Source organism: Macaca nemestrina, chromosome 10 (assembly GCF_043159975.1).
Source record: "Macaca nemestrina isolate mMacNem1 chromosome 10, mMacNem.hap1, whole genome shotgun sequence".
Classification (NCBI taxonomy): domain Eukaryota; kingdom Metazoa; phylum Chordata; class Mammalia; order Primates; family Cercopithecidae; genus Macaca; species Macaca nemestrina.
In genome coordinates this window covers 1,153,170-1,180,291 of record NC_092134.1, presented here as the reverse complement: position 1 = coordinate 1,180,291, position 27,122 = coordinate 1,153,170, and the positions used below count along the sequence as shown (strand labels likewise).

Below are 27,122 nucleotides of genomic sequence, written 5' to 3'. Positions count from 1 at the left end.
TTGTTCTTAGACCTCCCAAGATGGTGGCAACCCTCTCAAGATGGCGGCAAGCCTCTTGTTCTCTGACCTGGGGTTCTTGGCCTCACGGATTCCAAGGAATGGAATCTTGGGCCATGTGGTGAGTGTTATAGCTCTCTTAGAAGCCGTGGGTCATGGAAGAGAACCGTGGAACCCAGCAACTAGTGTTCAGCTCGATTAGGATGAACCTGGGCACTTAGCCATGCAGGAACAATGGCGAACCTCTAGCCCAATCGGGGGCAACAATGGGTGCCTCGCTGGATCAGGAGCACAGCGGACGCCCTGTCGGATCCGGAGGGGTGGAAGTCAGTGACAGGTCTGCGACGGTGGCATTCAGCAGTGGTGGACGGCGAGCGAAAGCTCAGCTCTGTAACAAACACGGACCAGAAGAGTGTGCAGTTGCAAGATTTAATAGAGTGAAAACAGAGCTCCCATAAAATGGGAGGGGACCCAAAGGGGGTTGCCGTTGCCAGGTTTATATCCCGATCATTGTCCCTCCCCCTGTGCTCTCAGGTGATAGATGATTGGCTATTTTTTTACCTCCTGTTTTAGCCTAATTAGCATTTTAGTGAGCTGTGTTTACTCACACCTGACTGGTCGGGTGTGAGCTAAGTTGCAAGCCCCGTGTTTAAAGGTGGATGTGGTCACCTTCCCAGCTAGGCTTAGGGATTCTTAGTTGGCCCAGGAAATCCAGCTAGTTCTGTCTCTCAATGTGTCCTTTTGCATCTGTCTTCTTTCACAAGAATCACGTTTTCAAGATTCACCCACATTGTGTGTGGAAAAAAACCACAAGAAAAAACAAAAACTACTCCCCAGATGCTCGGGAAGACTGATTTGAGTGATGATAAAACACCCACACAGCTGGCTCTGCGTGAATTTCTCTTTTTCGTTGTGTTGTTGTTGTTGTTGTTGTTGTTGTTGTTGTTTTTGGAGACAGTCTCGCTCTGTTGCCCAGGTTGGAGTGCAATGGCGCGATCTCGGCTCACTGCCACCTCCGGCTCCTGGGTTTAAGTGATTCTCTTGCCCCAGCCTCCCGAGAAGCTGGGACTACAGGTGTGTGCCACCATGCCTGGCTAATTTTTGTATTTTTAGTAGAGACGGGGTTTTGCCGTGTTAGTTAAGCTGGTCTTGAACTCCTGACCTCAGGTGATCCACCCACCGTGGCCTCTCAAAGTGCTGGGATTACAGGCGTGAGCCACTGCGCCCAGCTGAATTATTCTTTCTCTATTGCAATTCCCCTGTCTTGATGAATCAGCTCTGTTGAGGCAGTGGGCAAAGTGAACCCCTTGGGCAGTTACACTACGATTGCAGAGTGTTAAGCAGTTGCAGTAGAGGCTGTGTGGCTGCAAAGCTGAAAATGTATACTACCTGTCCCTTTGCAGAAAACATTTACTGACTCTTTTTTTTTGAGATGGAGTCTCACTCTGTTGCCCAGGCTGGACTGCAATGGCGCGATCTGGGCTCACTGCAACCTCTGCCTCCCAGGTTCAAAAGATTCTCCTGTCTTGGCCTCCCAAGTAGCTGGGATTACAGGTGCCCTGCCACCACGCCCGGTTAGTTTTTGTATTTTTAGTAGAGACGGGGTTTCACCATGTTGGCCAGGCTGGTCTTGAACTCCTTACCTCAGATGATCTGCCCACCTCGGCCCCTCAAAGTGCTGGGATTACAGGTGTGAACTACTGCGTCCAGTTGTTTGCTGACTCTTGTCCTAGATTTTTTTTCTTTTTTCAGAGTGAGACAGGGTCTCACTTTGTCACGAAAGCTGGAGTGCAGTGGCACAGTCAAAGCTCACTGCAGCCTTGACCTCCTATGCTCAAGTGATCCTCCCACTCAGCCTCCTGAGTAGTTGGGACTACAGGTGTGCACCACCATGCCTGACTAATTTTTAATTTTTAGTAGAGACAGGGTCTTACTAAGGTGCCCAGGCTGGTCTCAAACTCCTGGGCTTAGGCAATCTGCCCACCTCAGCCTCCCAACATGCTGGGATTACACGGGGAAACCACCTTGCCAGCCTGCCCTGGATCATTAAGTAATCCGTGGGTGGACCTAGTAAATGAGGCTCCAGGTGACAGCCAAGTGCAAGCCGCGTCATTGTTTACATATTCCGAGCATTTTCCCAAACAGTGGTCACACACAGGAGCCGAAAGCCTGGCGTTGCCATCTGGATCCTCCCCTGCCTGGGTGGGTTGAATCCTGGGGCGGGTCAGAGAGCTAAGAGCTTGAACCTGCCCAAGTCCCCTCCAGGTGCCACAGGGAGCCTCGGCTGGATACTGTGTGCCTCTGTTATCCCACCAGGAAAATGGGAGGGACGATAAGAAGGCCCCTCAGAGGACTGGCCGGGCGCGGTGCCTCCTGTCTATAATCCCAGCACTTTGGGAGGCTGAGGCAGACGGATCATGAGGTCAGGAGATCGAGACCATCGTGGCTAACACGGTGAAACCCCGTCTCTACTAAAAATACAAAAACTTAGCCGGGCGTGGTGGCAGGTGCCTTGGTCCCAGCTACTCGAGAGGCTGAGGCCGGAGAATGGCGTGAACCCGGGAGGCGGAGCTTGCAGTGAGCCGGGATCGTGCCACCGCACTCCAGCCTGGGCGACAGAGCGAGACTCCATCTCAAAAAAAAAAAGAAGACCTCTCAGAGGATGCAGTGGCCGGTGCCTGGCGGCTCACGCCTGTAATCCCAGCACTTCAAGAGGCCGAGGTGGGAGGACTCATTGAGTTTGGGAGTTCCAGACTAGCCTGGGCAACATGGTGAAACCCCTATCTCCACCAAAAACAAACAAACAAACAAACAAACAAAAAAAAGGCTGGAGTGGCGTGCGCCTGTAGTCCCAGCTGCTCAGGAGGCTGAGGTGGGAGGTTCGCTGGAGGCTGGGAGGTCAAGGCTGCAGTGAGCGGAGATCGTGTAACTCACTCCAGACTGGTGACACAGGGAGATCCCATCAAAAACAAAACAGAACAACACGCAGCTCCTTTAGGAGGAGCCACACCCCCGTCCCGTCCGGAGCTGCTTCCCTTCCCCAGCCCCGCCCCAGAGAGCCGCAGAAGTCAGAGTTCTGATCTCTTTCTGAAAAAATCTTTGTCCTCCAGGAGGGCACGTTAGGTAGATCTCGGAGCCTCCAGGCTGGATCCTAGGGCCTTCAGTCTCTTTGTTCAAAAAAAAAAAAGGAGGGGTGGGCATGTTGGAGAAGGAAGTGGAAGAAGGGAAGCTTGACAGTCCACCCTGACTCCTGGCGGTGCCGGTGCCGGAGGGGCATGAGGGAGCCCTAGGCAGGGTGGGCCTCACGCTTGGCCCTGGAGCAGGCTCCTGGCAGTGGGAGTGGGGACAGACAGCCTGGGGCGCTCAAGGGAGGTTTTGGGCAGCTTCAGTCCTGGGGGCTCTCTGGGCCCCCACTTGCTGGGCCCCCCCCGTGTGCCCTGAGGCCCAGAAAACCTTTTGGCTGTTTTTATGGTACTACACAGACACTGACCTCAGGACTAGGAATCCTACTCCTAGGCATTTATACAAATCACATTCGGGAAATGTTCTTAGCAGCTTCACGCATAAATAGCCCAAAGCTAGAACCAGAAAAACCTGTGAAGAGGCAAATCCATTTTCCATCCTCCGAGGATGTAGGCTGCTCACTGGAGGTGCCTAAGGATGGGCCTCCACTCAGCCACGGGAGAGGATGGGCCTCCACTCAGCCACGGGAAAGGATGGGCCTCCATTCAGCCACAGAAAGGATGACCCCCCACTCAGCCACAGGAAAGGATGGATCCTGCTCAGCCATGGAAACAGCCAGAGGGATGAGTGCACACGGGCCCAAATCAAGATGCAAACGAAGAGACTGGGCTGCAGAGTCCACGTCTGTGGGATTCTAGAAAATGCAAAGTCATCGATAGTGTTGAAAACATATCACTGTCGGCCTGGGGTGGGGTTTGAATGGGAAAGGGCAGCAGATAACTTCTGGGCCATGGCAATGCTCTGTGGTGATTGGCAGTGGATAAACGGGTTTGTACATTTGTCAAAACTCACTGAACTGAACTCTTAGAATGTGAACCTGTTTTTTTTTTTGAGACCGAGTCTCACTCTGTCGCCTGGGCTGGAGTGCAGTAGGGCGATCTCAGCTCACTGCAAGCTCCGCCTCCTGGGTTCACGCCATTCTCCTGCCTCAGCCTCCTGAGTAGCTGGGACTACAGGCGCCCGCCACTGCGCCCAACCAATTTTTTGTATTTTTAGTAGAGACGGGGTTTCACCGTGGTCTCGATCTCCTGACCTCGTGATCTGCCCGCCTCGGCCTCCCAAAGTGCTGGGATTACAGGCGTGAGCCACAGCGCCCAGCCAGAATGTGAACCTTTATTTGTAATGTGGATTATACCCCTCGATAAAGTTGATTTTTTTTTTTTTTTTTTTTGAGACAGAGTCTAGCTCTGTCACCAGGCTGGAGTACAGTGGCACAATCTCGGCTCACTGCAACCTCTGCCTCCCAGGTTCAAGCGATTCTCTTTCCGCAGCCTCCCTAGTAGCTGGGATTACGGTATGTGCCACCACACCCAGCTGATTTTTTTTTGTATTTTTGGTAGAGACAGGGTTTCATCTTGTTGGCCAGGATGGTCTTGATCTCCTGATCTCATGATCCGCCCGCCTCCGCCTCCTGAAGTGCTGGGATCACAGGTGTGAGCCACTGTGCCTGGCGGTTTTTGTTGTTGTGTTTTTTTTTGAGATGAAGTCTCATTCTGTACCCCAGGCTGCAGTGCAGGGGGTCAGTCTTGGCTCACTGCCACCTCTGCCTCCTGGGTTTGATTCTTCTGCTTCAGCCTCCTGAGTAGCTGGGACTACAGGCACCTGCCACCATGCCTGGCTAATTTTTCTATTTTTAGTAGAGACGGGGTTTCACAGTATGGCCAGGCTGGTCTTGAACTCCTGACCTCGTGATCCGCCCACCTCGGCCTCCCAGAGTGCTGGGATTACAGGTGTGAGCTACTGCGCCCAGCTGGGGAGTAGAGTTTTTAAGGATAATTTGGTGGGTGGGGGAAAGCCAGTGAGCCAGGAGTGCTGATTGGTCAGGGATGAAATCACAGTGAGTCTTCTTGTTTTGAGTCAGTTCCTGGGTCGGGGCCACAAGATCAGACAAGCCAATTTATCGATCTGGGTGGGGCCAGCTGATCCATCAAGTGCAGGATCTGCAAAATATCTCAAGCACTAATCTTAGAAGCAGTGTAGGGAGGGTCAGAATCTTGTAGCCTCCAGCTGCATGACTCCTAAACCATAATTTCTAATCCCGTGGCTAATGTTAGACTAGTTCCCAGGCAAGAAGGAGGTTTGCTTTGGGAAAGGGCTGTTACTGTCTTTGTTTTAAACTATAAACAACAAGTTAAATTTTCCCAAAGTTAGTTTAGCCTATGCCCAGGAATGAACAAAGACAGCTTGGAGGTTAGAAGCAAGATGGAGTTGGTTAAGTTATATCTCTTTCACTGTCTCAGTCATAATTTTACAAAGGTGATGTCAGTAGCACTAAAAAAGGCACAGACAACCAATAAACGCAGGTCACGGCTTCAGGGAAACTTTATTTACAAAAGCAGGTTGTTAACATCCAGAATACGTAACCAGCTCCTACAACTCAGCAGAAAAAAATCAAGCCACCAGATTACAAAATGGGCAAAGCACTTGAATAGACATTTCTCCAAAGGAGAAATGGCCAGTAAGCACATACAAATGTCGACAAAAAGAGTCAAAGTCTGTAAAATATTTGAAGAGATTTATTCTGAGCCAAACACGAGTGACCCTTGCCCCTGACACAGCCTCAGGAGGTCCTGAGAACCTGTGCCCAAGGTGGTCGGGGCGCTGCTTGGTTTTATACATTTTAGGGAGGCAGGAGACATCAATCAAATACATTTAAGAAAGACATTGGTTTGGTCTGGAAGGGCGGGACAACTCAAAGGGGTGTTGGGCAGGCTTCCAGGCTATAGGTAAATTTAAACATTTTCTGGTTGACAATTGGTTAAGTTTGTCTAAAAACCTGGGATCCATAGAAAGGAAATGTTCAGGTTAAGATGAAAGATTGTGGAGGTCAAAATTCCTTTGAGGTCTTACAGTGGCTGCCCTTAGAGACAATAAGTGACAAATAATTCCTATGCTAGACTTTCAGTTAATCTCTTTAGGATTGGGAGGGCCTGGAAGAAAAAGATCTAGCTATGTTAATAGAGATTCTTTACAGACGCAAATTTTCCCCCACAAAGGAGGGCTTTGCAGAGCCTTCAAAATATGGCTAACCAGGCCAGGCACTGTGGCTCATGCCTGTAATCCTAGTACTTTGGGAGGCTGAGGCGGGTGGATCACGAGGTCAGGAGATCAAGACCATCCTGGCTAACACAGTGAAACCCTGTCTCTACTAAAAACACAAAAAATTAGCTGGGCGTGGTGGCAGGCGCCTGTAGTCCCAGCTACTCTCGGAGGCTGAGGGAGGAGAATGGTGTGAACCCGGGAGACGGAGCTTGCAGTGAGCCGAAATCACGCCACTGCACTCCAGCCTAAAAAAAAAAACCCAAACAACAACAACAACAACAACAAAAATATATATATATGGCTAACCAGCATGGTGGCTCACACCTGTAATCCCAGCACTTTGAGAGTCCAAGGTGGTGGATCACCTGAGGTCAGGAGTTCGAGATCAGCCTGGCCAACATGGAGAAACTCCCTCTCTACTATAAATACAAAAATTGGGCAGGGTGTGATGGTCCACACCTGTAACCCCAGCCCTTTGGGAGGCCGAGGCGGGTGGATCACCTGAGGTTGGGAGTTTGAGACCAGCCTGACCAACATGGAGAAACCCATCTCTACTAACAATACCAAAATTAGCTGGGCGTGGGGGCGGGTGCCTGTCATCCCAGCTACTTGGGAGGCTGAGGCAGGAGAATTGCTTGAACCCTGGAGGCAGAGGTTGCAGTGAGCCGAGATTGTGCCATTCTACTCCAGCCTGGGTGACAGAGAGAGACTCTGTCTTAAAAAAAATAAATAAAAAAAAAAAAAAAAAAAAAAAGTCAGTCACAACATATAGGATTAAATAAAACCCATCTGGTGATAATTTATGGGTAGGGCATGACTCTCCAGACTCCTTAGATAAGAATTTGGGCAAGATAAAAAATATCAGAGTTTAGTCCTTAGAGAAATGCAAATCAAAACCACAGTCAGGCCGGATGCAGTGGCTCACGCCTGGAATCCCAGCACTTTGGGAGGCTGAGGCAGGTGGATCACTTGAGGTCAGGAGGATCACTGAGACCAGCCTGGCCAACATGGTGAAACCCCATCTCTACTAAAAATAAAAAATGTAGGCTGGGCATGGTGGCTCACTCCTATAATTCCAGCATTTTGGGAGGCCAAGGTGGGCGGATTGCCTGAGCTCAGGAGTTCAACGCTAGCCTAGGCAACACAGTGAAACTCTGTCTCTACTAAAATACAAAAAAAAATTAGCCGGGTGTGGCAGCATGTGCCTGTAATCCCAGCTACTCAGGAGGCTGAGGCAGGAGAATTGCTTGAACCCGGGAGGCAGAGGTTGCAGTGAGCTGAGATTGTGCCACTGCACTCCAGCCTGGGTGGCAGAGCAAGACTCAGTCTCTAAAAAAAAGCCAAAACAAAACAAAAATTAGCTCCAGGTGTGGTGGCTCACGCCTGTAATCCCAGCACTTTGGGAGGCTGAGGCGGGCAGATTACAAGGTCAAGAGATCGAGACCATCCTGGCCAACATGGTGAAACCCTGTGTCTACTAAAAATACAAAAATTAGCTGGGCGTGGTAGTGCATGCCTATAGTACTAGCTACTCTGGAAGCTGAGGCAGGAGAATTGCTTGAACCCGGGAGGCGGAGGTTGCAGTGAGCTGAGATCACTTCATTGCACTCCAGCCTGGGCAACAAGAGCAAAGCTCTGTCTCCAAAAAAAAAAAAAAAAAAAAAAAAAATTTAGCCGGGCATGGCGTGCACCTGTAATCCCAGCTACTCAGGAGGCTGAGGCAGGAGAATCACTTGAACCTGGGAGGCAGAGGTTTCAGTGAGCTGAGATCGTGCCACTGTACTCCAGCCTGGGCAAAAAGACCAAAACTCTGTCTCAAAAAAAAAAAAAAGTACAATGAGATATTAGTTCACACCCATGGGTACTATTGAAAGGAACTAATGGAAAAAAACAAGTGTTGGCGGTGGAGAATGGGGACGCGTGGGTGCTGCTGTGGGGAAGGTAACATGGTGCGGATGTTGTAGAAAATGGCGTGGAGGTTCCTGAAGAAATTAAACAACATTCCCTACAATCCAGCAATTCCGCTCCTGGGTATATATTCCAAAGAAGTGAAGGTAGGGACCCAAACAGTTACCTGGTCTCTGAGCCCAGGCTAAGCCATCATATCCCCTGTGACCTGCACGTATACATCCAGATGGCCTGGAGCAACTGAAGATCCACAAAAGAAGTGAAAATAGTCTTAAACAGATGACATTCCACCATTGTGATTTGTTTCTGCCCCACCCTAACTGATCAATGTACTTTGTAATCTCCCCCACCCTGAAGAAGGTTCTTTGTAATTCCCCCCACCCTTGAGAATGTGCTTTATGAGATCCCCCCCCCGCCCCCAAAACATTGCTCTTAACTCCACCGCCTATCTCAAAACCTGTAAGAACTAATGATAATCCACCACCCTTTGCTGACTCTCCTTTCGGACTCAACCCACCTGCACCCAGGTGAAATAAACAGCCTTGTTGCTCACACAAAGTCTGTTTGGTGATCTCTTCACACAGACGGGTGAAACAGTACCCACATGCACAGCAGCATGATTCCTGTAGTCAAAGGTGGAAATAACCATGCGTCCATCTGTGGGTAAATGGACAAAGAAAATGTGGTCCGGCTCAAGGAGGCTCACACCTGGAATCCTAGCACTTTGGAAGGCTGAGGCATATGGATTGCTTGAACCCGGGAGTTGGAGACCAGCCTGGGCAACACATTGAGACCTGGTTTCTACAAAGCATGAAAAAATTAGCTGGCCGGGCGCGGTGGCTCAAGCCTGTAATCCCAGCACTTTGGGAGGCCGAGACGGGCGGATCACGAGGTCAGGAGATCGAGACCATCCTGGCTGACACGGTGAAACCCCGTCTCTACTAAAAATACAAAAAAACTAGCCGGGCGAGGCGGCGGTGCCTCTTGTCCCAGCTACTCGGGAGGCCGAGGCAGGAGAATGGCATAAACCCGGGAGGCGGAGCTTGCAGTGAGCTGAGATCGGGCCACTGCACTCCAGCCTAGGCTACACAGTGACATCCTGTCTCAAAAAAAAAAGGGGGAAAGAAAGAGGAGAAAGAGAATGTGGTCTGTCCACACAACGGGTATCATCCAGCCTTGAAAAGGAAGGACATTCTGACACACAGGACTGTAAGGGCCACATCTCACGGGACCGTAAGGGCCACAGCTGAGCCGCGGAAGGTCTGTGGAAAAATGAACTCACAAAAAGCGGGTGAGAAGGAGCATGCATGTTTATGGAACGAGTGCATCCAGGGAGAATCACAGAGCGACTGCCCACACCCTCAGGGAGGTCAGAAGCAAAGCAGGTTATGGGAGGCGGGGAGAAGGGCAGCTCTGTTGAGGGGATACACCGGGAGAATGAATGTGTCTGGGAAGCCACGGTAACCCCCAGATGGTTCTCTCTGAAGGGAAAGGGCTAACTCGTAGGTGGTTCTCTGATGGGAAAGGCTCTGTTCAGGTGTGGCCACATTCTTGGTCCTCCAGGGAGGGGAAGGAATAAACAATTGCTCTCCTTGGTGGGTCTGGATCTTAGGCGATAAAGCAGCTTTGACTTTGGGAGAAGCTGGGGGAGGTTGGAGAGACTGTGAGCGCTTTTCTTCAGTTCAGTGTGTCGCAGCGCCCTATTTTGGGGTATCAATTGCTGTGCCCCACACTACAACACGGATGAACCTGGAGAACATCATACTCAGTGAAAGAAGCCAGTCACAGAAGCACAAATACCGTAGGATTCTATGTATATGAGGTTTTTAGAGGAGTCGAACCACAGAGACAGAAAGCAGGAGAGTGGGCCCTCCTCCATGGCTCACGCCTGTAATCCCAGCACTTTGGGAGGCCGAAGCGGGCGGATCACCTGAGCTCAGGAGTTTGAGACCAGTCTGGCCAACATAGCGAAACCCCATCTCTACTAAAAATACAAAAATTAGCCAGGTGTGATGGCGCACACCTGTAGTTCCAGCTACTCAGGAGGTTGAGGCAGGAGAATCGCCGGAACCCGGGAGGTGGAGGTTGCAGTGAGCGGAGATCATGCCACTGTACTCCAGCCTGGGTGACAGAGCAAGACTCTGTTTCAAAAAACAGAAAGTAGAAGAGTGGGTGCCAGGGGCTGAAGGAGGGGAATGAGGAATGAGTCTTCAACAGGGACGAGTTTCAGTTTTGGAAGCGGAACGAGTTCTGGAGCTGGATGGTGGTGACAGTTATACAACAATGTTTTTATAGAGACAGGGTTTCACCATGTTGCCCAGGCTGGTCTCGAACTCCTGGGCTCAGGCAATTCTCCTGCCTCGTCCTCCCAAAGTGCTGGGATTACAGGAGTGAGCCATCACGGCCGGCCCACAACAATGAGATTGTATTTAATGTCACTGAACTGTGCACTTAAAAGTGGTTAAGATGGGCCGGGTGTGGTGGCTCACGCCTGTAGTCCCAGCACTTTGGGAGGCTGAGACGAGTGGATCATGAGGTCAGGAGTTCGAGACCAGCCTGGCCAACATGGCGAAATCCCATCTCTACTAAAAATATAAAAATTAGCCGGGTGTGGTGGCACGTGCCTGTAATCCCAGCTACTTGGGAGGGTGAGGCAGGAGAATCGCTTGAACCTGGGAGGTGGAGGTTGCGGTGAGCCGAGATCACACCATGGCATTCGAGCCTGGGTGAAAAAAGCGAAGCTCCGCCTCAAAATAACAAAACGAAAAACAAAAACAAACACATTCTGAGGCTGGGTGTGGTGGCTTATGTCTGTTGTTTAATTTTTAATTTTTAATTTTTTTTTTTGAGGTGGAGTTTTACTCTTGTCTCCCAGGCTGGAGTGCAATGGCGCGATCTCGGCTCACTGCAACCTCTGCCTCCTGGGTTCAAGCAATTCTCCTGCCTGAGCCTCCAGAGTAGCTGGGATTACAGGCATGCGCCACCACACCCGGCTAATTTTGTATTTTTAGTAGGGACGAGGTTTCTCCATGTTGGCCAGGCTGGTCTCGAACTCCTGACCTCAGGTGATCAGCCCGCTTTGGCCTCCCAAAGCGTTGGGATTAGAGACATAAGCCCTCCGCCGGGCGTAGTGGCTCACGCCTGTAATCCCAACGGTTTGGGAGGCCGAAGCAGGAGGATCACTTGGGCCCAGGAGTTTGAGACCAGCCTGGGCAGCATTGTGAGATCTCATCTCTACAAAAAATACAAAAATTAGTGGGGTGTGGTGGCATGCACCTGTAATCCCAGCTGCTCAGGAGGCTGAGGCAGGAGGATCACCTAAGCCCAGGCAGTCAAAGCTGCAGTGAGCAGAGATTAAGCCACTGCACTCCAGCCTGGGTGACAGAGTGGGACCCTGTCTCAAAAAAAAAGAAACTGGTTCATATACACCATGGAATACTACACAGCCATAAAAAAGAATGAGATCAGGTCCTCTGCAGCAACATGGATGGGGCTGGAGGCCGTTATCCCAAGCGAACTAACACAGTAACAGAAAACCAAATACTACATGTTTTCACTTATAAGTGGGAGGTAAACATTGAAAATGTACAGACACAAAGAAGAGAACAAGAGACACCAGGTCCCACTTGAGGGTGCGGGGGTGGGAGGAGGGAGAGAGGATCAAAAAATAATTTCTCCTGCCTCAACGTCCTAAAGTGCTGGGATTACAGGCGTGAGCCACCACAGCCGGCCCACAACAATGTGATTGTACTTAATGTCACTGAACTGTGCACTTAAAAATGGTTAAGATGGGTTGGGCGTGGTGGCTCACGCCTGCAGTCCCAGCACTTTGGGAGGCTGAGAGAGGATAAAAAAAAAAGCAGAGTACCTATCGGGTACTCTATCGGGCACTCTGCTTATAACCTGGGTGATGAAATAATCCGTTCATCAAACCCCGTGAACCCTAATTTACCTGTATAACAAACCTGCCCACATACCACTGAACCTAAAAGTTATAAAAAGAATAAAACATTTAATAAGACCGCACAAAACAAAAAAGAAACACGTCCTCTCTTGGTGGGCCTAGTAACGGTTTCCAAATGCAAATCCCATCTTGCCATCTCGCCCTCTCCTAAACTCTTCCTGGGTATTTCTTTGCGTTTGGGGTGAAGACCCCCTTAGCTTGACTTTCCAGGCCAGGGTGGGCTGGGCTGGGGTTCCCTGGGTCTTTCCAGGAGTACAGGCTTTGCCATCTCTAGCAATCTCGGCCCTTACGGTGTGCCCTGATCACCTCAGCACTTAGCCACCTGTTCACTCATTTTTTCTGTTGCAATTTTGCCACGGATGGTACAATTATTGCTCTTCTTGTCCCCCACCCCTAAGCGCTGGAAGCTCCTGCAGGTGGGTCTTGTTCTCACTGTGTCAACTGCAGCTCTTACCTCGCAGCGTCTGCTCTCCCGGCAGGCCGGTGTGCAGGAGACACTCGCTCGATGAACCAGGACGTGAGTGAATGCTATGGCTGACCACAGGGCACTGGGGAACCTCTTCATTTGGAAAACAGACATCGTGGGCCAGGAGACCTCTTGTGCCTTCCAGCTCGGTGGCTTCTGGCCCCCAGCCCAGGGGCAGGGTCTGTGTGTCCTGGGGCCTGGAGGATGAACTGAGTGCAGGTAAAAGGCATCCAGGACTTGCTGACCCATCCCAGGGTCGGCATCAGGCTGTCCAGCTGCTGGGCTGCTCTGGGAGGCAGCATGGAGGGTCCTGGCTGAAGTGTGTGCTTCTGGGCTGTTCCTTTGGGACTGTGCTGAAGGCTGGGGTGGTGAGCATTGTTTAGAATCATGCATTTGCAAAAGCAGCGGTTGCACGTGGTGAAAGCCATTCAAACTAGCACACAATGTGTCCGGTGAACAGCACTGAGTCTTCCCCAGTCTTCCCACCAGCGCAATCGCTGTTGACTGTGTCTTCTGTGAGTGAGCCACCGGGCTCTTTTGGCTGCGGGCAGCGTGAGTTTGGACACACTCCCTAACTTTTCTGGGCCTTGATTTTCTCATCGGTAAAATAGGGATATAATAGCAAGTGCCTCGTGGAATCACTGAATGAATGCACTAATAGCTGGAAAGAGCACTGCTTGGGCTAAGTGATGAGTTAGCGGACATTATAGTTAGGAACGATCATGTACACATCCAGGCGTTTCTCACACACACACACACACACACACACACACACACACACCCCACTCCTATGGCTTTCTTAAAACAACAGACAGGGCCGGGCGCGGTGGCTCAAGCCTGTAATCCCAGCACTTTGGGAGGCTGAGACGGGCAGATCACGAGGTCAGGAGATCGAGACCATCCTGGCTAACACGGTGAAACCCCGTCTCTACTAAAAAATACAAAAAACTAGCTGGGCAAGGTGGCGGGCGCCTGTAGTCCCAGCTACTCGGGAGGCTGAGGCAGGAGAATGGCGTGAACCCAGGAGGCGGAGCTTGCAGTGAGCTGGGATCCGGCCACTGCACTCCAGCCTGGGCGACAGAGCGAGACTCCGTCTCAAAAAACAAAACAAACAACGGACAGTACAGTGCCCTGTTCCGTATTTTGCTTTTACTTAATTACAATCTTTGAAGAACTCACCCTTGAGCACAGGTATATTTACCTCTGTGCACTGTTCCATAGGACCGATGCACAGCCCATCTAGCTAACCTTTCCTGCCCAGCCGATTTATGGGCTATGTCGTAGGTTTTGGTGACAACTTTTTGGTCTACGAATTTTTTTTTTTTTTTTTTTTTTTTTTACAATTTGGCATTATGGAACGCAACTTTAAGTACGTAACCTCTAACGCAGCCATTCTATTTCTAAGAATTAATTCTACGCAGTCCCCCGTTTTGGGTACATTTCCCACGCCTGCTCTCCATTCTCCTGTAGAACGGGAGCAGGGAGCTGGAGGGAGGGGAGCAGGGAGGGGAGACAGGAGGGAGGAGCACAGGCAGTGGGGGCGGGAGGGGAGCAGTGGTGAAGGCATGGGAGGGGGCGGAGGGTAGGGGCAGGGAGGGAGACAGGTGATGGGAGGGGGAAAAGGAGGGAGGGGGAAAAGGAGGGGGGGGGAAAAGGAGGGAGTGGAACGGAGAGAGGGGAAGGGATGGAGGGAAGCAGACAAGAAGTGGGGCGGGGAAGGGGCGTGGCAGGGAGTGGAGCAAGGAATCAACACGGATCCCCGTGGCCCGCTCCCAGGTCAGCGCTCCTCTCTGCCCTCACCCGGACGGGTCCGCTGTTGGCCCCACCCACTCCCAGCCCACCCGACCCCACGAGGGTCTGGCCCAGCCGCCCACCCGCGCGACAGGCCCCGCCCCATTCCCCGCCCCGTTCCCCGCCCCATACTCCGCCCCATTCCCCGCCCACACCCCGCCCCATTCCCCGCCCCCCGCTGGCTGGTCACGCCCGGCTCCGCCGCCCTGTCCGGCCCCGTCCCGCAGGCCCCGCCCCATCCCCGCCCCCCGGCCCGGCGCGCAGTGCGGCTGCGCGGGCGTCTCAGGCTGTGAGGCCCGGGCGCCGCGGCTCTTTTGTTTCTCCGTTGGGGCCGAGCCGGGCCCCAGTTGGAGCCAGAGTCGGAGTCGGAGTCGGATCTGGATTCGGATTAGCAGCCCGGGAAGAGTGCCGCGGCACAGGCGCCGGTGGAAGCGCGACCCTCGGACCCCGCCTGGCCCGCGGGGCTGGGACCCGGCCCCGGCCTGCCCGATGGGGCGCGCGGCCCCGGAGATGCGCCCTCGCCCGGCCCCGCGCCCCCGGCCCCGCGCCCCCGGCCCGCCGGTCCCGGCCCGCGCCTCCGCCTGAGTCCCCCGCGCCTCGGCCCGCCACCCCCGGCCCCGCGCCCCCGGCCCGCCCGCGCCATGGAGCCCGGCCGCGGCGGCACAGAGACCGTGGGCAAGTTCGAGTTCTCCCGCAAGGATCTGATCGGCCACGGCGCCTTCGCGGTGGTCTTCAAGGGCCGCCACCGCGAGGTGAGGCCCCCGTCCGGCCCGGGATCCCCTGCCCCGGCATCCCCGCCCCGAGATTCCCTCCTATCCCGGGACGCCCCCACCCCACGCCGCCCGAGAGTCCCGCCCGACTTTCCATGCCGACCCCCACCCCAGGATCCCTACCCCGCGACCCCCAGCCCGACTTATCCAGTACAGACTCCCGCCCCGAGATCCCCTGCCGGGCTTTCCAGGCCGACTCCCACCTCAGGATCCACTGCCTGGCTTGCCAGCCCAGATCCCCACTCCGAGACCCCCAGCGCGACTTTCCTGTCCAAACCCTTACCCCGGGACACCCCGCGCCCTGTCCCACAGCCTGGCTTTCCAGGCTGGATCCCTACCCCAGGACCCCCAGCCCGATCCTCAACCTGGCTCCCCACTCGGCCTTCCAGTCCCGGGATACCCAACCGGGATCATCTCAGGGTCCCACCTGTGCGGTGTGGGGTCTGGGGGAGGCCTGCGAGGGGCAGCCCTGGCCCTGAAGTTGCACGTTTGGCTTTCAGAAGCACGATTTGGAGGTCGCCGTCAAGTGCATTAACAAGAAGAACCTCGCCAAATCTCAGACCCTGCTGGGGAAGGAAATCAAAATCCTGAAGGTGAGCTAGTGCTTGGGGAGGGTGTGTGGGCGAGGGCGAGCGCCCCTCCCCACACTGATAAGAAACTTGGGTTTCTGTCCTAGGAACTGAAACATGAAAACATCGTGGCCCTGTACGACTTCCAGGTAAGGCCTCCGGGCTGCTGTCTGCCGGGGACGGGGATGGGGGACTGTGGCCCCAGGTGCTGGATCCCCTGGTGAGCACTGGTGTTGAGCCTGTCCAGGCTGGGGTCTACTGGGCCCCTGGAGACTCCACCCTGGGTCCAGGCTTGGCCTGGGGCTGGCTCTTGCTGTGACTTCCCCAGCTGTGAGACCGGGGAGGGGGTGTCTGGGCCGCAGGGCGCCCCGAGGGCAGGGCTGAGTTCTCCTGACCAGGCATCCCTTCCCCGCCGGGTGTCAGTCCTAGGGGCTCTGCCTGAGTCCGGCGTCCCAGGCAGGTCCTGGCAGCACTGCCGGCCTGGCCCACCTGTCTAGGCCGTGTGTTTGTTGACATTGCTCCTGCGGCCGGCATTGGCCGGCCTTGCTCTGCGTCAGACAGGGCGGGGGAGGGGCCGCCGGAGACTCCTGCTCCCTGGCAGTCAGGGCCGAGCCCGGGCACAGGCGGCTGCCGCTGGCTGGCCAAGGAGATGACCTCAGGCCCGGCTGGCCCCAGGATGCAGGCGGTGGGACCAGCTGGCTTTCATGCTGCCCCCATGTCCCGGGGCTCAGGGCAGGCCAGGCTGGGGCTGTGGGAGCCAGGGTGCCCTCCTAGGGACCAAGAACCTGAGGCGGGAGATCCGCCCGACCAAAGTGCTGACTAATGGCTCTGCGACCTGTTTACTGAGCCCAGGGCCCAGCCCCTGGCTGAGGGAAGGGCTGGCGGGCTGTGTTTTGGTAGCCTCCTCCCTCTGCCTGTCAGAGCTTTGCTGTGGCCTTGGGGACCGAAGCTTGTCACAAGGTGTCGGGTGAGGAGGGCCCAGGTCCAACAAGTACCTGGAAACCCAGGCACACTGTGTCCTGGAACCGGGCCACCCCTCCCGCTGCTTTTCCCGCCCTCTTCCCACCCCTTTTCTCCCTGCTTTCCTCCCTCCCTTCCTCTTCTTTCCTCATCCTCCCCATGTTTGGAAGCCTCCTGCCTGGGCCACAGCCTGGACATGCGTCATGGCGCTGGGAGCCAGCAAGGAGTGGGCAGCTGTCCCTGGCCAGGCAGTGACTCCGAGGAGTCCCCCTCCACCCTGGGCTATGCTGCCTCCTGCTCCCCTCCAGGGCTCCCCAGGTCCAGTCCTGGGCATCTCCAGGCCAGGCCCTGTGACTGTCTGCATGACCCCCACAGACCCAGGGCCAGTATCCCCAGCCCCCGCTCCATCCCAGTCGGCCACACACACCTGGTTGTGGGCATCTGCCACTTCCTCCAGTGTTGGCAACACTGTGGCTTCCTCTACTCAGGAAGCACTTAGAGCGGCCTGCTGCAGGCGCTCCTGTCTCCAGGCACCAGGCTCTGCTGGAGCTGCAGCTCAGCCTGCCCTCGCCCCACAGGTGCGGGGATTGTTGCCCTGTGTCGGTAAGGCAATGTTTGAGGCAGGCACCCAAACCCAGGAAAAAATAATTGGCTTTTAAAAATGGGTAATGAACAATTTGAGTGATAAAAGAAAATCCGCAAACATTACAGGAGGGAGTGTGGTAAAGGTAAGAGTCCAGCCCCCTGGATGGAGTCCTGCTGTCCTCCGCTCTCAGGCACCTGCCTTAGTTGTTTCTGTGCCACTGGGGACAGCTGTCCTTACAAGATGATGTGTTCATGTGTGTCCTTCCAACCACACCCACCTCTCTGCACCGTGAATTTTGTCACTTAAGAGTATAGTCTGCACTCCATCCAGCCTGGGCGACTGAGCGAGACCCTGTCTCTGAAAGAGTACAGCCTGGGGAAGGTTCTGTGCTGGCTCAATCCATATCAGAAAGTTTACCCCTCGGCCGGGCACAGTGGATCACACCTGTGACCCTAGCACTGTGGGAGGCCAGGACAGACCAGCCTGGGCAACATAGCAAGACTTGCTCTTTTAAAAAAAAAAAAGAAAGAAAATTAGCCAGGCATAGTGGCATGTCTCAGCTACTCTGAAGGTTGTGGGGGGATTGATCAAGCCCAGGAGTTTGAGGCTGCAGTGAGCCGTGATCTTGCCACTGCATTCCAGCCTGGGCAGCAGAGTGTGACCCTGTCTCAAAAAAACAAAACAAAACAAAAAAATCCCTCGAAAAGTTTACCCCTCTCTGTTAGAGGTCACCATCTGTAAGCGCAGTGGTCGAGAGCCCGGCTGACGCTGATGAGGGGCCCAGTCCTGGCTGCCACGTGCACACACAGCTTCTTCAGTTTGTGGCCCTGTTTCTTCCTCTGTGAAGCAGAAAGCACGGGCTGTGAGGGCTGTGAGAGGGAGTGCTCTTGGGCTGGGGGAGCCATTCTGGGGGTGCTCGCCGCTGTCCTGATTGGGGCCGCCGTGGTGATTTTCAGCCATGGGGTGCCCGTTGCCCGAGATTCCATAACTGATTTCACCGAGGCCCTGTAGGTGGGACATGGGGTTATTTTGGGATGCTGGTACATCAGGGTGGTTGTGACTGGATCCCTAGAAGTAGAATCCTTGGGTGGGAGGGATGCTGGTTTTTAATTTGGGTAGTTATTGCCAAATTGACCTCCAGAGAGGCAATGCCAGTGGTCTCTCAGCCTGACTCCAAGCACATGTCTCCCTAGCTCCTTGCCAGGAGGGCGGCTCTCAGAGGTTTCCATCGTGGCTCATGTGAGAAGTGGAAAATGATGTCTCTTATGGTTTTGCTATTTTTTTTTTTTTTTTTTTTTTGAGATGGAGTTTTCTTCTTTTCACCCAGAATGGAGTGCAGTGGCGCGATCTCGCCTCACTGCAACCTCCGCCTCCCGGGTCCAAGCGATTCCCCTGCCTCAGCCTCCCAAGTACAGGCGTGTGCCACCACACCCAGCTGATTTTTGTATTTTTAGTAGAGACAGGGTTTCACCATGTTGGCCAGCCTGGTCTCGAACTTCTGACCTCATGATCCACCAGCCTCGGCCTCCCAAAGTGCTGGGATTGCAGGAGTGAACCACCCCGCCTGGTCGGTTTTCTTTTTCATTGGTGATGAATGAGCTTCACTATCTGAGCATGGGAATGTTAGAAATACCACTTGTCCTTTGTACAATGTATTTTTTTTTTTTTTTGAGATGGAGCTTCAATCTGTCACCCAGGCTGGAGTGCAATAGCGCGATCTTGACTTATTGGAACCTCTGCCTCCTGGGTTCAAGCGATTCTCCCGCCTCGGCCTCCCGAAGTGCTGGGATTACAGGCATGAACCACCGTGCCCAGCCTTCACAATATATTTCTGTATTTTATATATATGTCTTTTTGAGATGGAGTTTTGCTCTTGTTGCCCAGGCTGGAGTGCAATGGCACTATCTCGGCTCACCACAACCTCCACCTCCCTGGTTCAAGCAATTCTCCTGCCTCAGCCTCCCGAGTAGCTGGGATTACAGGCATGTGCCACCACGCCCGGCTAATTTTGTACTTTTAGTAGAGACAGGGTTTCTCTGTGTTGGTCAGGCTGGTCTAGAACTCCTGACCTCAGCTGATCCGCCCGCCTCAGCCTCCCAAAGTGCTGGGATTATAGGCAGGAGCCACCGCTTCGGGCCTATTTTAATATATTTTTTAAAAGAGACTGGGTCTCACTCCCTTGCCCAGGCTGGAGTGCAGTGGCATAATCATGGCTCACTGCAGCCTTGAACACCTGAACTCAAGAGATCCTCCCACTTCAGCCTCCAGAGTAGCTGGGACTACAGGTATGCACCACCATACCTGGTTAGGCACATATTTCTGGCAAGTTCTTGATCCCTTTTTTGCCAAGGTTGAAGGGTACCATGCTTAACACCATGGCCCCTGAGCCATTCTGCCGTTCGCTGGGCCTTAGCTCTAATATTTACCTGTGTGACCTTGGGCAGGCAGCCTCCTGGCACCTCAGTTTTCTTACCTTTTAAAAACTGTTGACTGGGTGCAGTGGCTCAGGCCTGTAATCCCAGCACTTTGGGAGGCTGAGGCGTGTGGATCACGAGGTCAGGAGATCGAGACTATCCTGGCCAACATGGTGAAACCCCGCCTCTGTTAAAATACAAAAATTAGCCGGGCGTGGTGGCTCATGCCTATAGTCCCAGCTACTCATGAGGCTGAGGCAGTAGAATCGCTTGAACCCAGGAGGCGGAGGCGGCAGTGAGCCGAGATTGCGCCGCTGCACTCCAGCCTGGGAGACAGCGAATCTATCAAAAAAAAAAAACAAGGCTGGGCGCGGTGGCTCACGCCTGTAATCCCAGCACTTTGGGAGGCCGAGACGGGCAGATCACGAGGTCAGGAGATCGAGACCATCCTGGCTAACACGGTGAAACCCCGTCTCTACTAAAAAATACAAAAAACTAGCCAGGCGAGGTGGCGGGCGCCTATAGTCCCAGCTACTCGGGAGGCTGAGGCAGGAGAATGGCGTGAACCCGGGAGGCGGAGCTTGCAGTGAGCTGAGATCCGGCCACTGCACTCCAGCCTGGGCGACAGAGCAAGGCTCCATCTCAAAAAACAAAACAAAACAAAAAACAAAACAAAACAAAACAAAAAACGAAAACCGTTGTGGTTGTGATGGCAACTTCAGTGTGTTAAGTCCTTAGAACTATGCCTGCCACGTTGTAAGTGCTCTGTAAATATTATTGATTGGTAGGCGTCCTTTATATATGAAGGAAAGTAGCTTCTTTGTGATAGGTTGCAGGTATTCCCCTCCATGTTGTTTGTTGACAGTTGAGGTTATTTTTGTTTTATCGTGTTGGGTTTTGTGTATTGGGTTTCTTTTTTATCCATAAACATTGTGAAAGTGTGAGTGCCTGGGAAGTGTGTACCTTGGGTTATGCTCTTTGAGTCCACCACAGCTGTTGGGAGCAGCTGCAGCACCTGGCCTCCTTATTGAGGGTGTGGTGGCAGCGTCTGCACTTGCCTGGCCCCAGGAGTGCGCCACCACAGGAATCAGGGTGTGGGGCTGTGGAGCCAGGCTGGGATCCTGCCCCGCGTGCCCTGGGAGGCGGGCTGATGGCTACAGGCCTTGCTAACGGTGGCCCCCGTGGCCAGCACGCCAACTGACAGGTTCCTTGCAGCTGAAGGCCTTGCTGGGCCACTCAGGTGTGACTCACTCAGGCCCTGCAGACAGAGCCGCTGCCCGTGAGTTACCTGTGGTGGAGACCTGAGTCAAGAGGTGTGCTGCCCCGTGGAGACCCGAGTCAAGAGGTGTCCAGGCCTGCTTAGGGGCCTGGGAGACCGTGGGTCCAGGCAGTCCAGCCCGGCATGAGACTGTGACACCCCATCCCAGAGTGAGGAGGGGACTGCCAGGCCTGGGCTGGTCTGGCGGGGGGGCTGTCTGCAGCGGGAGTTGGGGCAGGATGCAGGCCAAGTAGAAACCCATGGGGTGGGTACCCAGCTCCTGGGCAGGGGCCTGTGAAGGGGCCCCCAGGGCCCAGGCAGTTCTGGAATTACCTCCAAAGTGGTGTGTATCTTTTTTTTAACTTTTAAAATCATGGGATAAGACCGGGCGTGGTGACTCACGCCTGTATTCCCAGTACTTCTGGTGACCAAGGTGGGCAGATCACCTGAGGTCAGGAGTTCGAGACCAGCCTGGCCAACATGGCAAAACCCCTTCTCTACTAAAAGTACAAAAATTAGCCGGGCATGGTGGTGGGCACCTGTAGTCCCAGCTACTTGGAAGGCTGAGGCAGGAGAATCGCTTGAACCTGGGAGGTAGAGGTTGCAGTGAGCCGAGATCGCGCCACTACACTCCAGCCTGGGTGACAGAACGAGACTCCGTCTCAAAAGAAAAAAAAAGAAAAAGAAAAAAATCATGGGATAAAAATACTGGAAGGTGCAAAACAGATGAGAAGGTGCACCACAACAGGCCCTGTGTGGTGTAGCAAGCGCCAGCCCAAAGCCATGCCCATATCCTGGGCTGCTCCCTTTGCCACATGCTGACTTTAAGCCTGGAGGTGGGGCGTCAGCCGTAGGTTTGAGGGGTGCTGTGTCTCCGTGGGTGACAGGAGTTGGTTTTTATTTCTGCGCATTACCCCGTTGTGGGACTGTCACCTGGTATCAGTATCTGTCCGCAACGGCTGGGGGACGGGTCTCAGCCGCCTGAAGGACAGAGCTGCTGGGACCAGGTTTCATTGGGGTGTGCGCCAACTAGGATGGCCGGGTCTCGGGAGGAATGTGTGGAGTTGGCATCTTCCCGAGGGTCTCTGCAGCTTACACTGCCCCCCAGCCCCCCACCCCTGCTTGCACTGGGATTGTTCCCTGCTTTTTCCAAGCAAGGTTGTGCCCTCAGAAGGGTCAGGCCACCCACCCCTGCCTCACTGCATCTAGGGACGTGCCTCAACCCGCTGCGGCTGACTCCTGGATTGTCCAGACCCCCAGACCCAGCAGGCGGGAGGCTGCAGAGGTCAGCCTGGGCTGTAGCCCCAGGAGGCCCACACACAATGGGCGGCTGCAAGTGGTTCCCCAGGGCCAGAGGGCGGCCCTTCCTTCTTAGGGTGGAGCCGGCATCCCTTCCCTTTTGGGAGCTGTCCAGGAACCCCACCTGGGGGTACAGAGCGGTTCTGTCCAGCCCCAGCTGTGGATTTTGCCACTTTTTGGAGCCAAGAAGGCCAGCTCTGGAGGCGTGAACTAGGTCAGTGCCTGCTCACCAGGCCCAGCCCAGGATCACCAGACAGGAGTAGGACTGGCAGAGGGTGGGAGCCTGGATCCTATTAAGTAAAGCACCTTAGCACCCCAGGGGTGGGGCAGCCTCCTACGTGCCCAGACACCCGTGCCAGGCTGCCTGGGACACCTGGCGGGCTGTGCGTGCGTGCGTGCATGTGTGCGGGGTGTGGGGGCCGGCCGGCCTGCCTGGGGGGTGCTGTCCCGGGTCCCTCAGGCACGCTGCCTGGAGACAGTGGGGTGTTGATTTTGCTGCCTTTTTGAAGTGTTCTGAACCTCGGATGCATGTGTTGGGATTTTTCAGGGACAGCCCTGTGGAATGGTCAGCAGCCATTCCGTTTCTCCCTTAAAATAGGCGACAAGGTGGGACCCACCTCCTGGGGTGTGGATGATAGTGCAGGGAGCCTGCCGTGTTTGATTAGGGCGTGGGACCTGTGGCCACTGCTGTGTGTGTCACCACGGGATGGACCCCCAGGCCCTGCCGTGGGAGGTGAGCTGCTCGGCCTGGGGTGGCCGTTTCCTGCCCCAGAGCCCAGGGAGGCAGTCATGGCCCTTTCTGGTGTCTTTAACTGGGTGGCTTGATGCTGGGAGCATGCCTGGTCCCCGCTCCCCAGGGTAGCTTGTGAAAACCAAATTTAGCTGCAAGGCAGAAGTGGAACCCGATGCCCTGTGTGGGTTCTGGGTGGGCCCAGGGCTGGGCAGGGGAGGTCAGCTGTGGCTGGCAAGGCTGTGCTCTCACCTGACCCCCGTCAAGAGCCCCAGAGAGAGTCGCTGCCTGTGGGAAGGGTGGGCAGGCCCAGCTGGGGGACCTGTCGGGGAGGTGTTGTGGCGCAGGACCTGGGCCTGCAGCTGCCCTGGAGGAGCTCCCCTAAGCCCTGGCAGGGGGTGGGCCTGGGCTTGTTTGTCCTCACTCTTCATCCCTGACCCTGCCAGGGTTGGAGGCAGCAAAGCTAGGCCCTTCCGGGGACACAGAGGGTTATTGGCTTGGCACTGGCACTGGCACTGGCAGAGAGTGAGGACGGGACTCCAGCCCACCTGCTTAGGCTGTCTTGCCACTTCCCAGCCTGGGCGCGCCTCCCAACCTCTGGGGCCTCAGTGTGCTCGTATGGGAAGTGGGCTGGTTATGGCCTGCTACCTGGGCTCCTGCAGGGCTGGTGCACTTGGACTTCACAGGAGGCTCTCGGAGGTGTGGGAGAGGCCCTGGTGTGCCCCTGACGCCCAGCTCAGGGAGTTGGATGCCCACAGACCTGAGGGCCTGTCTGAAGCTGTCATCTGTCCCAGGGGAGTTGGGAAGACCCAAATGCCTGTGGTAAGGTGGGTGCCCCCACCCTACCCTGCAGCCCCACACTACCCTGCAGCCCCACCCCCACTGGCCCTGAGTCCCCTGCTGGGGAGGACCTTTTAGGAGACAGGCTGAGCCTGGGCCAGGCCTTGGCTTCTGCAAGGGACCATCTGAAGTGCAGGGCCCTGCCCACTCCCTCCTGGGAGTTGGTGGTGCCCCCTGAAGTTTTGGGGATGGAAGAGGGTGGCCAGCACAGTGGGGAGGGCAGAGGGGTCTCTAGGAAGGCAACCTAGGAGTGACATCTGTGACTCTGGGGCAAGGCCAGGGGTCTAGACGTGTCAGTAGCGAGGTGGGTTCCAGCACTTATGAGGCCAATGTGGCCGGAGGGATGGCAGGGCCAGGTGCCCTGGATAGGGGTGTTGGGGACCCTGGCTGGAGTGTGGGCAGCAGATGGGGTGGGGGAAGAGCCTCCTTGCCAGGGTCTTGTGGGCCCAGGGCCAGTCACTGGTGCCACAGGGGTCTCCCTGGTGGGCCTCTGCCTTTCTTCTTTTTGAGACAAGTCTCGTTCCGTCACCCATCCTGGAGTGCAGTGACACGAACTCCCGGCTCACTGTAGCTGTGGCCTCCTAGGCCTAAGCCATCCTCTCACCTCAGCCCCGAGTAGCTGGGACTACAGGCGTGCACTGTCATGCCTAGATTATTTTTGTAGTTTTTTGTAGAGATGGGGTTTTGCTATGTTGCCCAGGCTGGTCCCAAACTGCTGGTCTCAGGCGATCCTCTGGCCTTGGCCTCCCAACGTGCTGGGATAAGCCTGAGCCACCATACCCGGCCAGGCCTTTGCCTTTCTAGGGGTGAGAGGTGGCTGCCTTAGTGTTTGGGGGTGGGAGGAAGCCACAGGGCTTCAGTTAGCACCCCCTGCCCAGAGGGAGCTCCTGTCCCACACAGGCCGGTCCTGGGTCGGTGGCTGGGGGATGGGGTGCTGGGCTCCCGCTGTGCACACATGGGCGTTCCCCCAGGGTGCCTCTGTCTTTACACATTCCTGGTTGTGCTGGCTTTGCTGGTGGGTTTGGAGCTCTGGTGAGCAGGTCAGGTCTTGGGGAGCCCCTGGCTCTGTGATCCAGGGCAGGTGGCCCCCAGAGAAGAGAGGAGAAATGTGGGCACCTATGGGCACTCACTGGAGGGGCTGTGGGGAGGGTAATGGCGGGCCCAGGTCACGGAGTGGACATTGCCGTCCTGAAGTTATTTCTCGTTCTAGCTTTGTCTCCCCCTCCTTCCTGGGTTCTGCCCAGAGCTGTCCCTGCAGTTCCCTTTGCCCCATCCTGTACCCCGTGTGGATTGTTCTCCCCACGGCTGCTGGGAGCCCTGGGCTTGGGGTGCGTGGGCGTGGGTGGGGTGGGCTGAGGCCTGCCTGGTGGACAGGTCCCACCTTCTCTAGCCTGTGCCTGGGTTTCTGGGTCTCCCTCTGGGCCAGCCATGCGGTGTCTGTGGATCCTGGGGTTGCTGCCTGAGCAGCATCGGCCTTAGCCGCCCTAAGAGCACCCTTTCCTGAGCCTGTCCCCACTCAGCATCCTTGTCCAGCCCACAGCTCCTCTGTGGGGGCAGCTCTGGGGGCACGGGCTTCTCACGTTATGAAGCAGATATACCCAGTGGCTTTGTGGTTGTCCCCCCACCAGGGATGCCTTCTGATTGGTCGGGGCCTCCTGGGACTGGGGGCTGAGCAGGAGTCCTGTGTGGGATCCTGTGTGGATGTGTACAGGGCAGAGGGAGGCCTAGAGCGTGTGGATGTGTACAGGGCAGAGGGAGGGCCTAGAGCACGTGAATGTGTACAGGGCAGGGGGAGGGGCTAGAGCATGTGGATGTGTACAGGGCAGAGGGAGGGGCTAGAGCGTGTGGATATGTACAGGGCAGAGGGAGGCCTAGAACGTGTGGATGTGTACAGGGCAGAGGGAGGGGCTTTGTGTGGATGTGTACAGGACAGACGGAGGGCCTAGAGCGTGTGGATGTGTACAGGGCAGAGGGAGGGGCTTTGTGTGGATGTGTACAGGACAGACGGAGGGCCTAGAGCGTGTGGATGTGTACAGGGCAGAGGGAGGGGCTTTGTGTGGATGTGTACAGGACAGAGGGAGGGCCTAGAGCGTGTGGATGTGTACAGGGCAGAGGGAGGGGCTTTGTGTGGATGTGTACAGGACAGACGGAGGGCCTAGAGCGTGTGGATGTGTACAGGGCAGAGGGAGGGGCTTTGAGGGCTTCCTCCTGTTCAGAGGCCCCGAATTGGGTATGTGGGGCCCTCGCTCCTCCAGCCCAGTCTGCCTGGTTTGATGTGGCTTCCTGGGCCTCACTCTCCTGGTCTGTGAAACGGGAGTGATGAGGGCTTGTTCCTGTGGCTGCGGGGAGTGAGTGGTGGGCTACAGGGAGGCTCCCAGTCCCAGGTGAGGGGGTACGCACGCTGGCCGTTGGGGTGTGTGCTGTGTCTGTGCCTGTGGCTCACTGAGTTTCATGGAGCAGGCAAGGGCAGGTGCAGGTGGCACCCCTGGTGAGGTCTGTGTCTGAGCTGAGGGCTGAGCAGCTGCTGGCCAGGCCTTGTTGGCCCAGCAGTGGAGGAGGTGGCTGGGATGCCTCTGACCGAAGGCATTGGGTCGAGGGGTGGCAGCCTAAGCTGCAGCCAGATTGGGGTAGGGCAGCTGGAGGCCTCCAGGCCTCTGGGTCAGCCTGGCAGTGCCAATCTGCAATCTGTTGGCGTCTCTTTTTTTTTTTTTTTTGAGATGGAGTCTCACTCTGTTGCCCAGGCTGGAGTGCAGTGGCACGGTCTTAGCTCACTGCAACCTTCTCCTCCTGGGTTCAAGTGATTTTCCTGCCTTAGCCTCCTGGGTAGCTGGGATTACAGGCGCGCGCCACCACGCCTGGCTAATTTTAGTATTTTAATAGAGACGGAGTTTCACCATGTTGGTCAGGCTGGTGTCGAACTGCTGAACTCGTGATCCACCTGCCTCGGCCTCCCAAAGTGTTGTGATTACAGGGGTGAACGACCACGTCTGTTTAAGTTTTGTATTTTCAGTAGAGACGGGGTTTCACCATGTTGGCCAGGCTGGTTTCAAACACTGACCTTGTGATCCACCCACCTTGGCCTCCCATGGTGCTGGGATTACAGGCGTGAGCCACTGCGACCAGCCCTGTTGGGGCGTCTTTGATCCTGGGCTCAGGAGCTGAGAAGTGTCTGTGGCCTGAGGGCCAAGGCCTGCCCACACACCTGGCCTTCACCCTTCCTGCTAGAGGGTATGTCCTCTGCCAGGAGTTGTCGCTTATATGGGGGGACCAGGGGCCTTTACCTTG

At 55.3% G+C, this 27,122-nt stretch overlaps 1 protein-coding gene across 2 annotated transcripts in view; it reads left to right on the top strand.

The window, feature by feature from the left end:
* The first annotated feature begins 14,675 nt into the window (after positions 1–14,675).
* The window catches only part of LOC105490544 (unc-51 like autophagy activating kinase 1), a 29,386-nt gene continuing 16,939 nt past the window's right edge, over positions 14,676–27,122 (top strand). For both annotated transcript variants that reach the window (XM_071070772.1, XM_071070771.1), the window contains exons 1-3: positions 14,676–15,163; positions 15,682–15,774; positions 15,858–15,899. In XM_071070772.1, coding sequence (XP_070926873.1) covers positions 15,053–15,163; positions 15,682–15,774; positions 15,858–15,899 — 246 coding nt within the window. In that variant the 5' untranslated portion in view covers positions 14,676–15,052. The remainder of the gene's footprint in view (positions 15,164–15,681; positions 15,775–15,857; positions 15,900–27,122) is intronic.